The sequence below is a fragment of the Lygodium microphyllum genome, chromosome 30, assembly GCF_053477565.2.
Source record: "Lygodium microphyllum isolate KBCC chromosome 30, Lygodium_microphyllum_v1.1.10, whole genome shotgun sequence".
Classification (NCBI taxonomy): Eukaryota; Viridiplantae; Streptophyta; class Polypodiopsida; order Schizaeales; family Lygodiaceae; genus Lygodium; species Lygodium microphyllum.
In genome coordinates this window covers 41,251,801-41,266,092 of record NC_141164.1, presented here as the reverse complement: position 1 = coordinate 41,266,092, position 14,292 = coordinate 41,251,801, and the positions used below count along the sequence as shown (strand labels likewise).

Genomic DNA, 14,292 nt, shown 5'->3' with positions numbered 1-14,292 from the left:
TCTTTAAGAAGATTAAAAGCTGAAATCTCTTTCTGTGTCCACTGGAAAGAGACTCCTTTCTTCTATAAAGCATGTAAAGGTAAAGCAATCTCTGCAAAATTGCGGATGAACCTCCTGTAGTAAGAACACAAACCCAAGAAGCTTCTAACATCATGGACAGTCTTCAAATCTGGCCATGTTCTAATTGCTTCAACATTAGCAGGATCCATTCGGACACCATCCTTTGACACTAGGTGCCCCAGGAACTGGATTTCTTCCAAGAAGAACTCACTCTTCTTGCCATTGATAAGCAACCTATTACTGCGAAGCTCATCAAAGACTGCTTTCAAGTGTTCTCTATGCTCCTGTTCATTCTTTGAAAAGACAATCATGTCATCAAAGAATGTACCAACAAACTGCTTGTATGGACGAAAAATCCTGTTCATCATTCGATTAAACATAGCAGGAGCATTAGTAAGTCCAAATGGCATTACCAAGAACTCATAGAGACCAAACGTGGTCCTAAATGCAGTCTTATGCACATCCTCTCGCTTAATCCTGATCTGATGGCATCCACTCTTCAAATCTATCCTACTGAAAATTGACGCTCCTTCCAAACGGTCAAGGATGTCGTCAATTCTTGGAATGGGGAACCTGTTCTTGATGGTACTCTTGTTCAACGCACGATAATCTATGCACATGCGCCAAGAGCCATCCTTCTTTTGCACTAAGAGCACTGGTGAGCAAAAGGGAGATGAACTTGGCTGAATCAGCCCTTTTTCTAACAGCTCATTCACCTGGCTCAAATCTCTTTCTGTTGGGCTGCACTAACCCTATACGGAGGTCTATTTGGTGGGCTATTGCCTGGCACCAAATCTATCGCATGATCCTTAGACCTCTCTAGTGGCAACTGTGATGGTAATGAGTCAGAAAAACAATCACTGAACTGAGACAAGAAAGCAGACCTGTCTCTATCTAACATAGAGAAATTTGACTCATCATTATCCTTGACATCACGTGCAAAAATCAAGTACGCAGAAAGATGATTCTTTATTATAGATGTAATGGCAGAAGCCGATACAACAGGTACAGACCCTCCTTTAAGCTTCACATCAAGCACATGAGTCTTTTCCCTATGTTCCAAAGTCAGTGTCTTATTAAAGGCATCCAACACACCATGCTTTCTGAACATCCATGGCATTCCCAACAAGACATCACAACCTTCAAGTGGCATGATATAAAATTCTTCTGCATCAACATAAGATTGTATATGAAGATGCAGCTTTCCAAGAATGGGTGTCACAGACTCTGAGTGGCTAGGACATGCCAACCCTGCCTCTGTTGTGTAGCCCATCTCATCTGCTCTGATGCCCAAAGTAGAAGCCAACTCTGGTGAGATAAAGCTTGCCTTAGCTCTAGGATCAAAGAAAATGAGTACATGTTGATCCCTAACTTTACCCCAAGCTCTGCAAAGCTCATTAGCATCCGAGTGTGGCTTGTCTCCCAGCATATCTGGCACTAAACCTACTAAAGGTTTGGGCTTCTTTCCTTTCCTGTCCTCTTTATCATCATCAACTGGTCTCTTATTCTTGTCCGGACAATTAGACGCAATATGACCAGTCTGCTCACAGATAAAGCACTTCCTCTCAGCCATTAAAGCCTTTTTCTCTTCAAGAGACTTGCGCACAAAAGGCTTTTTCTGGTCCTTTGACTGCTGTCCAAAGAACTTGGCTGGCTTCTTCTTGAACTGCCAAGGTTTAACTGTGCTTTGAGAAATCTGAGAAACCTGTTTACCAAATGGCTTCTTTGCTGAAAACTTCTCAGATTTGTCCTGCTTAATGCTGCCCCCAAAACCACTTGACTGTCCCAGCAATAATGCATTTCCTGTGCTGGCATTCTCAATTAACTGAGTCAAAGTGGTGACCTTTGTCTTTGTACAATAGTTCCGGAGTTCCTTGGGCAGCCCGCAGCAGTATTTCTCTATCTGCTCGGTCAATGGCACAACCCTGTAAGAAGTGACTGGAGCCTCCCAAAACTTCTTGTTATAATCTTCCAGATCCTTGCATTTAGATGCATCCAAATTGTGCCAAGCTAACATAACATCGATCTCAAATTCATTGGTCAACCAAGCAGAAGCAAATACTTGCTTAAAGTAAGTCCAAGTGGCAGGAGCATGTCCTTGCATCAACAATGTACTCCACCACTGACTAGCATTGTCCTTGAGAAAGGTGGCAACTTTCCGGACCTTAGAAGGCTCTGTAAAGTTCCCTCCTACAAATGCGGCATCAAACTGCTGTAAGAAAGAGAGAGCCTTAGTCCTATCTTCAAATCCTCGAAAGATGTCAAACTGTACGGCTGCACCACCTTCCTTGTATGGCTTTGGCTTCTCATGAGCCATCAAAGGGTCCGTAGGATATGCTTGTAACATAGGAACACTAACAGGTGGCATGGAAGTTGCCGGACCACTGACTACAGGGCTTGTAGACACAATACTTGCTTGCTGATTTTGATAACCAGCCATACCAAAAGTGCCCTGTGGCATGCCAAAACTGCCCTGAACTCCCTGAAATCCAGGCTGCATGCCTATATTGCCATACATGGGGTTTGGCATAAAACCCTGTGTACCCCCAAGCACTATTCCTGGTACATAAATCTGGTTTCCAGGCGCATAACCAGCCATACTCTGAAATACAGATCCACCTCCAAAGTAACCAGGATGTACAGAGGTTGGTGGGAAAACCTGTGGTAAAGCCTGAAAACTGCTTCCCTGTCCATTTAAGCCAACATTTGGCTGCTGTAAAGTGGCGAGCTGAACTGGCAATGCCTGTGTAACTAGCGTTTCCGCCACCTGTTCCTGGACAGTCGGAACCAATCTTGGAGTCTCCATTGACTCCGCAAGCTGCCTTGGTGTTTCCACTGAATCTGCAGCATGCTTACCCTTATCCTGGACCTCTACTGGATCCGAAATCTTTGCAAATTGCCCAACTTGCTGTAAAGGAAGGGAGGGTTGCAAAAATGCCAAAAACCTTGGATTCTGCATCACTTGAGTAAACATACTCACAGCAGCAACTAACTGAGTCTTGAAAATGTCTTCATCCATAGAAGAAGCCGTAAGAACTTGTGGCTCAACCATAACAGGAGGAGTAACAAAATGTGGAGGTCTAGAAGACTCTCCCACCTCATGAACAACAGGGATCTCCTGTGATGAAGACGCTTCCTCTCTGGTGTCTTCCTTTCTATCAACCATAATGCACAATTCAGTGTCTACACCCAAACAGACTCTGGCTCACTCTTTAGGGAAAAAGTGATTCATGTCCCGGCAATGGAACCATGTAACTGGCATGTTCACTGGAAAGGGCGGTAGTGTACAACCAAAATTTATAAATGCTTTCACCCAATTCACAGTCGCCCACTTTACCTGAACTTAAAGACACAGAATCAAGAAGAAATACAGGAAGCTAGAATGCTCCTATTGCGACACAGACACCCTGTTGGCCCCTAAGTCAGGCGCCCCTTGCAGTATTTCTTTATTCATTAACAAAGGGATAATCCCACAATAACCTGCCTACAAGCTGTCCCTGTACAAAGTGGAGAAGGAAACACACTTCCAACCCGATTTCGACACCATAACGGCAGTACAACTTGACCTGGTCATTATCCCTACTCAATTGGTGCCTCCATACACCTAAACACACTCAATGAAGTGCCTGGTAAGAAATTCAGCACGCTGCATTTTCTGGTTTTTGTCTTTAAACTGCTCCAAAATACATGTACAGTGTCCCTGGAGCTTCCTTGAAGCTTCTGGAGCAAATAGACACCAAAAATGTCCAAAAACCCATACCTGCAAAAATATACAGCAGGCTGTAATTTCCTGTTTTGGCCCCTGTTTTACCTGCCAATCACTTGTATGCGTAGCCAACGGGCTCCTGCACCTTATGGGCCACTTACCCTTTGAATCTTGCGAGATTTCACGCGAGAAATCTCAAGAAAACAGTGTTTTCCACACAAGTATCTGCTTGGGAATGCAATTAGCAAACCTTGTACCTGTTCAAGAGGCTCTTGCCTCAGCAATTATGCATAAACCCACAACATTGTACATGATCCATCTGATCAGCCCACAACACTGTACATAATCCATCTGATCAGCCCACAACACTGTACATAATCCATCTGCTCAGATAAGGAGAGAGTGACCTAGGAGGAGCAAGCTCAACCTCTGTACATGAGTCAGAGATGAAGAAGTACCCTCCATAGCTGATGTATTTGCAGCAATCTGCCCTCAGCCCCATGAGTTCCATGCTCCCATCTGCCCCTCACGCATTCAAACTCATTTTTGTGCTGCTCTCTTTCTCTCTCTTTTGGGAATTTATGCCCAATTTGTGACACATGGCATACATATAACAATTTTCCTGTTAAGCCTTTCGGTCTAAAATTCTCTATGGTCGGTGCAAAATTTGACCTCGACATAGACCAGAGAATTAATCCTCGTGCAAAAACGAAGATAATGACGCGAACAGATTCTGGGGTCCAAAAATAGTAACTCCCTAAATTTTAGGAGTTGCTTCCATTGTATCCCCACTAGTCTTCTGACCATCTTTGCAGACTATGGCTACATCCAAATTTGCAATGTAGCTCAATTGAAAGTGAATTTCCACTGATGACCCCACATGGACTAATCTCTTGGAGATTTGTCCATCTTCACTTTGAACTAGTCTCTTCCAGGCTAGTTCTTCAACACACTTGTCCATATACACTTTCACAAGTCTCTTCCAGGCTTGTCAATCTACAGTGCCATCAGTCTCTTCCAGACTTGTACTGGACCTTAACTGTCCAGTCTTGACTCACTGGACATTCCTGTCCGTTTCACATATTGGCCATGCAACTCAGGCATTTAGATTTCAAGAGGGATCCTTCCAAAAAGAAAAACCAAATAAAGTAGTAATAAAGAAATCAGCAAAAAGGTAATAGTTGTCACAATCTTATGACAGAACCACATTGAACCTTTTTTTTAAAAGTGAGTTAAATTTTATGGGATGCGGCCAATTGAGTAACAGGGACCCAGAAGACGAGGGTAGAGAGGCTACATCCAACACATCACAAAAAAATACAAGCTTACCCATCCACTCAAGGGTGTTGATGACGAGAAAAAAAGGTGATGAGGTATCCATGTGAGGAAGGAGTATGGTGGTGTGGTGACAACAACCACCAATGGAAACAGCTTAAGATCTGCTCAAGTGGTCCTCTACACAATGAGATACAAAGGTATGCTACATGCTAAAGAATGCTCATGCAACAGGTGTCACTTGGATAGTGTCCCTCATGGAAAAATTGGTCACTTACCCAAGCGCCCTAGTAGAAAGATGATGAAATCATGCAATGCAAAGGGCAAAGGTACAATTGGGGGGGGAGGGGGGGGGGGGGGGGGGGGGGGAAGGAAGCAAATGTCTAAGACAAAGTGGGAAAGCCTCTAGAATACTAAGAAGGGTAGGAACCCCCTCTCAACTTGGATATAGATGCCAAAAGAGAAAGAGGAGTCTAATGTTAGTCTTCGTGTGGTGTTGAGAACCAAGATGAATGGCAGAAGATGATGATGAAAAGAATGAAGCACCCTGTTGGAAAAGCAAGGTAGAAGTCACCACCATGATAGCATCAAGAGAGATGTTGCACGATTCGTTCGCAGGAGGAAAAGTTTACATGCTAGAAGAAGAGCAAACACTCCTAGGATGATGAAACCATGAAAGAAACGACACGCATCCCCACGTCTCAAGCCCAAGAAGAACCAGAGCAAACCTGCAAGAAACGACACGCATCCCCACGTCTCAAGCACAGAGGTTAGTAGTGAGATGCTCCAAAGCAAAACATAACAAAAGGACAAAGCTAACTAAAAGTACAATACAATGAATGTATATGTGTGTGAGTAAATGCAGCGGAAGACAAAACAATGGAAAAGCTAAGGACAATGAATCCTATAGGCCCGACTCTAACAGTACAAAAAATGGATGCTAGACTAACCAAGGCTATCCTAAGGGACCTAGAGACATGCTAGTCTAAGAGTGTGGTCACCATCACATAACCCAGTAGCAAATCTCTGCCAATAAAATGCCTCTGACGGGGTGAAGAGGAAGGTGAGAGGAATACATGAAGTGCAATGGGATCAGAACTTACACCAATTAAACAATCCCTCAGGGGTTGTGAAAGAGATTGTCTTTTGAGCCTGTTCGCATGCCGTATGTCCAACAGCAATTACTAGTGCTGAGGGAGGAGATGAAGTAGAAGCGAGAGGCGTAGCCCCACTAGACTATACATTTGCATCTGTCTGCTTAGGTTTTTTAGCTAGGAGACCTTGGACCTTGAAGTAACACTCATCATCCACATGGCTGAATCTTTGGCAATGTGTGCAAAACCTATTTCTCTCAGGGAGTTGCTACCAAATAGGTCTAGATTCTTTGGTTCTGTCTAAGGAAAAGGTGTTAACCTTGGATTAGCTTGTCTTCGCATCTTGCAAGTTCATGCCACTATTGGTTTTCCCTCCTGAAGAAGAGACAACCAACCACTGGAAATTCAACTCCATTTGATGCTGATTTTGATAATCAACATATCATTATTGAGCCAAATGACAATGGGCAGCAAGGGGATGCTGAAAATCAGCTTTGGGCATCAAAATCAGCATACTCAAAATGAATTACAACAATCGAGAAATGCAATTCAGCAACCAAATAATGAGGTCATTGACATTCCTTTGGATGTGGACCCATTACTGAAATCTTTGTATTAGAATGATACTTGGGATTTGGTTCCATTGCCCAAAGATAGGAAAGCTATTCCTAATAAATGGGTCTATAAAATCAAGTGTGTGGATGGCAAACCCAAATACAAAGCCAAGCTTGTGGCTATATACACAGAAAGAGGGGATTGACTTTCAGGAAGTCTTTTCACCTATTGTCAAAATGACCACTCTTCAGGTATCATTTGCTATTGTAGCATCTATGGATCTTGAACTTGATTAGATGGATGTTAGAATTGCATTCCTGCATGGTGATTTAGAAGAAGAGCTATACATGAAATAGCCAAAGGGCTTTATTATGCCAAGGAGCATTTGGTGTGTAGGCTTAAGAGAAGCTTGTATGGTTTAAAACAAGCTCCCAGACAGTGGTATAAAAAATTTGATGCCCTTATGCTCTCACATGGGTTTAAAAGAAGCAATGCAGATCACTGCTTATATATAAAGAAGGCTGATGATGGAAGCCTTGTAATCCTTGTGCTTTATGTGGATGATATGCTTATTGCTGGTAAGGATACAAGCCACGTTAATGCATTGAAAAGAGAGCTGGATTCAGCTTTTTCCATGAAGGACTTGGATGCAGCTAAACACATTTTGGGCGTGCATGTGACGAGATATAGAGAGCAACAACTCTTATTTCTCTCAAAAGAAAAGTGTACTTGATCATTTCTCTATGGCAGATGCTAAGCCACTTGGTGTTCCTGTACCACCATACCTTAAGCTTAGCAAAGCAAATTGCCCAAAAGATGATAAGATAGCCAGCTTTATGAAGGGTGTTCCTCATGCTTCAGCTTGTGGATCACTCATGTGCCACTAGACCTGACATTGCTCATGCAGTGGGCATTGTGAGCAAGTTTCCATCAAATCCTAGCAAAGCACATTGGGAGGCAATGAAATGCATCTTCCATTACCTTAAAGGCACACAAAGAAAATGTATTTGCTATGGAAAGGGTACATTAGATCTCCAAGGATATTGTGATGCAGACATGGCACGTGACTTGGATACTCGCAAGTCTACTAGCGAGTACATATTTACCTTGACTAGTGGGGCCATTTCTTGGTGCTCTAGATTACAAAAAATAGTAGTGCTTTCTACCACTGAGACTGAATATATTTTAGCCACTAAACTTTAAAGCTTCAAAAGAAGCTATTTGGCTTTGTCGTTTGGTCAAGGATTTTGGGCTGCCCACCAAAACACTTGTACTTGGATGCGATAGCCAGAGTGTTATATGCTGGGCTCAAAATGCCATGTTTCATGCACGTACCAAACATATTGATGTGCGGTATCACTTTATCAGATAGGTTCTAGATGATGGTCTAGTCACACACACTAAGATCAGAACACAAGATAACCCTACAGATGTTCTCACTAAGGGTCTTGCAAAGGCTCAACATGAGCATTGCATTCGGTTAGTGGAAGTTGGTTAAAGGTTCGCTAAGGACCTTTAAGTGGGAGGCTGTTGGGTGTAAAGGCCCTTTTACTCCCGCTCCCGTACATAAATTTACTTGTGCATGTGACCACATCCTTGTGTTGTGGGTGTAAGTGTATCGTACCTCAAGTATAAATACATTATTTTATTCTGTGTGTACCACACTAATATACACCCATCTCGAGTCTCCATTCTCTTTGCACACTCTCTATTGCTGAATACACCTCCTTTGCCGCGCACACTACCTAGGTACTTCCACTCACCCCTTCACGTACCCTAAACCTCCATCTAGAAATACAAGGGAATATCTCGAAGAGAAGGATTATTATTCTACCACTTACAAAGAATATTGGGGGATCTTGAGATGGAGGGAACACAAATAATTAGAAGCACACAACAATTGAGTCTACAACTTGGAGAGAGGTGGATAATAGTCAGGCCTGGCATTCCAAGCTAGTCAAGATCCAAAACTACTAGCTAAAAGAGAACACAACCATATGGAAACTATGAGATATCTAATGTCTCCATCAGATCCCGTGCAAGGTATGTATGGTTCAAGTCAAGCTAGTCTTTCACTCATTTCACCTTCTAAAATGCAGCCTATGGGTGTAAGTACCCATGGGAGACCCAAAGCCATACCAATATGTGAATATAAGAAGAGGTGGGTCTAGAGGTAGAAGATCAAATAATACCTCTAAATTCATGTGCTTACTCTGAAGATTTTGTTTTTGATGCATCACCGAATGATTCACAAACCCACTCACCCCACCCTTTACATAGTTTGTGCCTACTTTCACTCCTCCATTCATTCCACAATTCACCACACTAGGGGTATTTCTCTCTTATAGAATCCCTTCATATCCCTTAGTCAAGTGGCAGAGGTACAATGGTAGTGGAAGTTCCACTTCCAAACCAAGCACTTAGAAGGACCTACACGGAAGCGTATCCAATGAGCATTGTAAGCACTCACCACACTAGGGGTATTTATCTCTCATAGGTTCCCGTCATATCCCTTAGTCAAGTGGCAGAGGTACAATGGTAGTGGAAGTTCCACTTCCAAACCAAGCACTTAGAAGGACCTACATGCAAGCGTATCCAATGAGCACTGTAAGCACTTAGAAGAACATCACATCACTCAAGTGCATGGTAACCACGAAACATGTTTCACTAGCACTTAAACGCAAAACGCTTGAAACATTTCTCTAAAATGCGAAATGTCCTAAGTGAAATAGTCCACTAAAACATTATGTTTAAGTGGAAAACTTTTTCTTTCTTTCTTTTTTGAGGTTTTTGGACACTCTCTATATAGAATACACATCATTTGTTGATATGAAAGGATTCGCATAGTATAAATGTGTAAGTTTGTAACTCATTGTTCATACAGAAAACCATCTCGTATGTATTATTCAACCGTTTCACTTGGTGTTTCGCATGGGACTTGCCCAAAGGTGAAACATTTCAAGGTAAAACACAACATTTCAGGGTGCGATGTTTTGGGGCTGAAACATTTCGCAGTTACCTTGCTTAGATGGCCACACAACTTGCTAATATGTCAATGCCTAGTGGGCCATTGTGCACCTTTTCGACACATGCACCTCTCACTAGCCAAAGACCATTCACAAATCAAGCACCTAGAGTCACCATGTTACGCACTTTAATGCCACATTTGTATCAAGAGACTCCCTACCAACAATGATGCGCCAACCAAACATGTCCATGTGACAATACCAAAATAAGAGACAACCCATAGCCAAGATGTTTTGTCTTATAACATTTAAAACACTTGTACCCTCCATCCTTCACTCCCTTCCTCCCTCCTTCCCTTCCACACACCTCTCTCTCTCTCTCTCTCTCTCTCTCTCTCTCTCTCTCTCTCGCATGATATATCAACAAACATCTACACACACAATAAGAGTTGCAAACAATTAGACTCACACAAACTTCTATTTTATTTGAGTACCTACTTGTCTAGGTAAAGCTCAAAGTAACAATAAAGCCGAAGGCCTTTCAACAGGCTCTAGCCATGGTATAGTTTGTTCAAACAGCAACAAAGACTAACCTGGTGACAAAATACTTGTTTGGCTAGTGTCTCGCAGTTAGCTTCAGCTAGCAGATACAGTGGTAAATGCTGAGGGCACTTCTCAGGGGTCTCCCATTGAAATTCTGGCCTCAAAGCCTTGCGTACCTGCTCGCTGTGGTCAGAATTTCGGATTAAAAAGTATAGGCCCTTTGGAAGCCCGACTACCTTGTGTACAAATACAGCCATGTGCAGCTCTGCTTTCCATGGTAATACTCTAAATGGGAATTGATGCTGATCTCCCTGAACTTCAACATTGTATCCAGAAGGCATGGCTTTCCACATCATCTGATAAAATGCCTCTCGTTGTAAGACAAACTTGCTGTCCATAGCTACAGCACTACGACGTTTGTGAAGAACTTGCCGACATGTAAGTGGCAAGTACGTAGAAGTGAAAGAAATCCATTGTGGTAGTGGCTTAGAGTTTATGAGCATTGGTGCAGATGGCTTTACTGCTGCTGATGCTGCTTTGTCAATGACATCCCACCAAATGTGCTCTTTACTCAATGGATTTGGCTTCCCTCTCCATTCTACTTGGGCCATTCGAGACTGAATTGTCCTGATTACATCCCCAGTAGGTGCAGTTACATTCGACATTTTATAGACACTATCGTCCTTCAGCCTACTTCGTGATGAAAAGTCTGGTTTGCCTCGTGGGTTGGTTTCCTGATGAGCTCTGCCTGGGTGAAGTGCAATTAAGCAATGGGCATACTCCTGTTCCAGCTGGGGATAAAAACCCTCTAGCTCTGAACCTGCAGGCATCTCCTTGCGGCCGGCTAAACCTAACAAATGGTCAAGCTCTTGATTGCCCCATCCATCCAACAAAACTGAGTCCCAACCCATACAACAACCTGCCATTGCTAATGCCCCGATGGCATGCCCCAGGTCATGCTGACAATATCTGTAGGCTCTTTCCCCATATTTCCAAGCTTGCCTCCAGAAGATGGAGCTGAAAGCAACAAAGACAACACCTGGCGGGAATCCCTTTGTCAAGTCCTGCCAAAGGTCGAAAGGTAGCTCTGCCCTGATTTCCATTGCATGTTCTTTGGCTGTGTAATGGGCGATGAACGGCAGGTCACCAACACCAGCCAGAGGCGGACTGACGATGTACACTTCAGTGGGGTGCAGGTTACCACTGCTGGGATTGAGGCGAAGAGGCCATGTCTTCGGGCCAGCCTTCTTCCAAGCGGAAATGGAGAAGCTGTCATACATTAGCTGTGAGACGGATGCCTTGGTAAGTATGGAAGGGTTAACAAAGTCAGAGAAGATGCGGGAGTACTGCTGATCCGTGGCACTCCCATATATGGGCGGCAAGTGCCGCAGGTGGATAAGCTGCGACTTGCGGACGTAACGTCGGAATGGCTTCGGCCGCTCATCCCAATCAAGGCCAGATGGTCCAGCTGCATACCTCTCGAATGTGTGCTTCGTGCGGTCATGGTACGAAAGAACCGTTTCAATGTTCTCTGCTGAGGAACGTGGTGCGATCCTGCTTTCGACGTTCTCTACTGAGAAAGGCCTGCTTTCGACATCTGGTGACGACACCGCGGGCTCCTGCGCGAGCTCCGGCTGTGCAGAGAAGGGGACCGCATGAGTTCTCGAGCAGAAGGCATAGCCCGTGCTGCTGTCGCCGCCGCCACAAAGAGCTTCAGTGAGGCTGGCCCTGTTAAAGACATAAGATGAGGCAGCTCGCGCTCGAATGGTCCTCAGGCGCAGCATCTGCGAGCAATGCACCAAAACCCTGCTAACACCCTTGTGTTTGGTAAAGTGGGCTATGGCGGGAGTATCAGAAAGCTCTTTTACACTTGCAGTTTTAGGCATGCCTCAAATACGAATCTCCAAGGCAGCTTGTTTAAAGAACTATCACATAACTATAACCCAAGAGCCTTTGGAGCAGGAATCCGTTTGGGTAGCTTGTTTAAAGAACTATCACATAACTATAACCCAAGAGCCTTTGGAGTAAGCATCCGTTTGGGTAGCATGAGAAGTCAAATTCAATTCGTGTGGACGAACTAGTGAATCTCTATCTCTGCCTGTATAGTGAGTTGTTGGGGTACCAAAATAAATTGTCAAAATCAACATCCCATCGAAACTATGACATAAGCATTGGGTTTCTTTTGCACTTGGGAAGGTCATGGCTGGAGTCCTCATCGCAATTAGAAGCTTGGTAGCTCCCTTTCATAAGCTTGTGATTTTTCTAAGAATATGTGGTATCTCCATTGGAAAAGTTCATCCACTCTTTTGAACGTCCCACAAAACATAGTGAGCTTCTAAAAGGGAACTGCCACACCCCTAGCCGCTTCCAGTGGGGATAGAGACAATAGACTAGGGACACCTTCAATCCCCATCCAACAATGACTCTCGTGCAAGGAGGCCTCATGAGGTAATTCAAAACAATGTTTCCCTCCAACTAGGCTCATAAGAACTAGGAACCCAAATCTAGGGTAAGGGAATTGATTATTTGAGAACTAAGAATCCATATCTAGGATAAGGAGTCGATTACATAATAGCTAACTTGCTAAACCTACAAATTCTAAACACTATCCAACAAACTATGACATCCACCTAACCTAACTTACTAGCATATTAACCTAACTTGCTAACCTACTTACGAACAAGTAACTAACTACCTACTAGCTAATTTACTAACCTTCTTATTAACCTACTAGCTAAAATACTAACCCATTAACTAGTCTACTAACCTAAAAAGCCATAAACCTACTTACTAGTCTAACCTAGCAACCTAGTCATCTACTAATCTACCAATCCACTTAATAACCTACTATATAGCCTTTGTACTTGCAAACCTACTAACTAATCTACAAATTGACATATTAACCTACTAATCTACTAATGTATAAGCCTACTTACTAATGTACTAACCCATTAACCTATCAATTTACTAGTGTTAATCCCTAAATTCTACTAACCTTTAACCCTAAAACCCTCTAGTAATCTAATTACTAAGTTCATCATATTATCATTATTTTAGATTGTGAGCAGACTAATTTACTAACTTAGCATAAAGTACTAACATGCCGATGTACTCTACTAATATCCTTTGATGTAGGCATCTTCCAAGGCATTTCTTACAATATCAGCCTCTTCAAATCATGATAAACAAGGCTCTTTTCCCCTTCTGTCTTCAATTTGTTTGTCTTTATCTCATTTTGCTCTTCTATGCCTTGTTCAATTAGGCTTTGAATACACTAGTGAGATGTGTAAATCATGGTTGGGAGAGTTGCCACTATAATGAATACATTGACTAAAGCTCGTATCAAAGGTTAGAGGATCCATGCACTCTAAGTAGGACAATCGAAATACATTTTTAAACATTTGGTAATTTTCTTCCACGATCTCTACAAGTATTTGGGGTTATAAAACCAAGCTATTTTACAAGCTCAAATGCATTACAAAGATTGCAAGAAGAAAGTCCATTGAAAACAATCATTCAATTATTTAAATAACCCTAACATACTAGCCTACCTAATCTATTCCTAACATATGTTTAGCATACATGCATACTAACATATTGTTAACTCACAATTAACCCAAACATAAGAACATAGCTAAGCATTTCATATTAATCGTCTAAAAGTTAAATACACATCAGTGATTAGCTAATCCACTAATCATTTTGTATAGGGTGGAATGAATTTAATCTCTTCTTGATCATTGTATGGTCTCCAATGGCTCAAAGTTTTGAGCCTCAATGCTCCACGGTCTCTAGCCTCTCCAAAGGTGGCCACCGAGCTTACCAATATATCAATGCCTAATGGGCCATTCTATACCTTTTCAACACATGCACCTTGTGCTAGCCAAACACCATTTATTGGTAAAGCATCTAGACTCACATGTTGTGCATTTTGGTGTTGCATATAGTACCTAGCCAACCACAAGCCTACTACTATCACCCACTTACTCAACACATCATTCCTCTTTCCATCCTTCTAGTACAACCAAGCATGTGTTTAGTGATAAGACTCATTAACAAATCAAACATCACAATGTGGTCCAACCTTATGTAG

General features: G+C 42.7%; 2 protein-coding genes across 5 annotated transcripts in view; both read right to left on the bottom strand.

Annotated features, from left to right (window-relative positions):
- Positions 1-12,118, bottom strand: part of LOC148009777 (uncharacterized) — a 44,299-nt gene extending 32,181 nt beyond the window's left edge. For 2 of the 4 annotated variants that reach the window (XM_087672534.1, XM_087672533.1), the window contains exon 1: positions 10,250-12,115. In XM_087672534.1, coding sequence (XP_087528660.1) covers positions 10,250-12,085 — 1,836 coding nt within the window. In that variant the 5' untranslated portion in view covers positions 12,086-12,115. Of the gene's footprint in view, positions 1-10,249 lie in introns of all 4 variants that reach the window. The other 2 variants (XM_087672535.1, XM_087672532.1) reach the window with 2 other exon arrangements.
- On the bottom strand, positions 782-3,226 carry LOC148009778 (uncharacterized). Its single transcript, XM_087672337.1, has one exon. The coding sequence runs from the start codon at positions 3,224-3,226 to the stop codon at positions 782-784; it is 2,445 nt and encodes an 814-aa protein (XP_087528463.1).
- Positions 12,119-14,292: the final 2,174 nt, after the last annotated feature.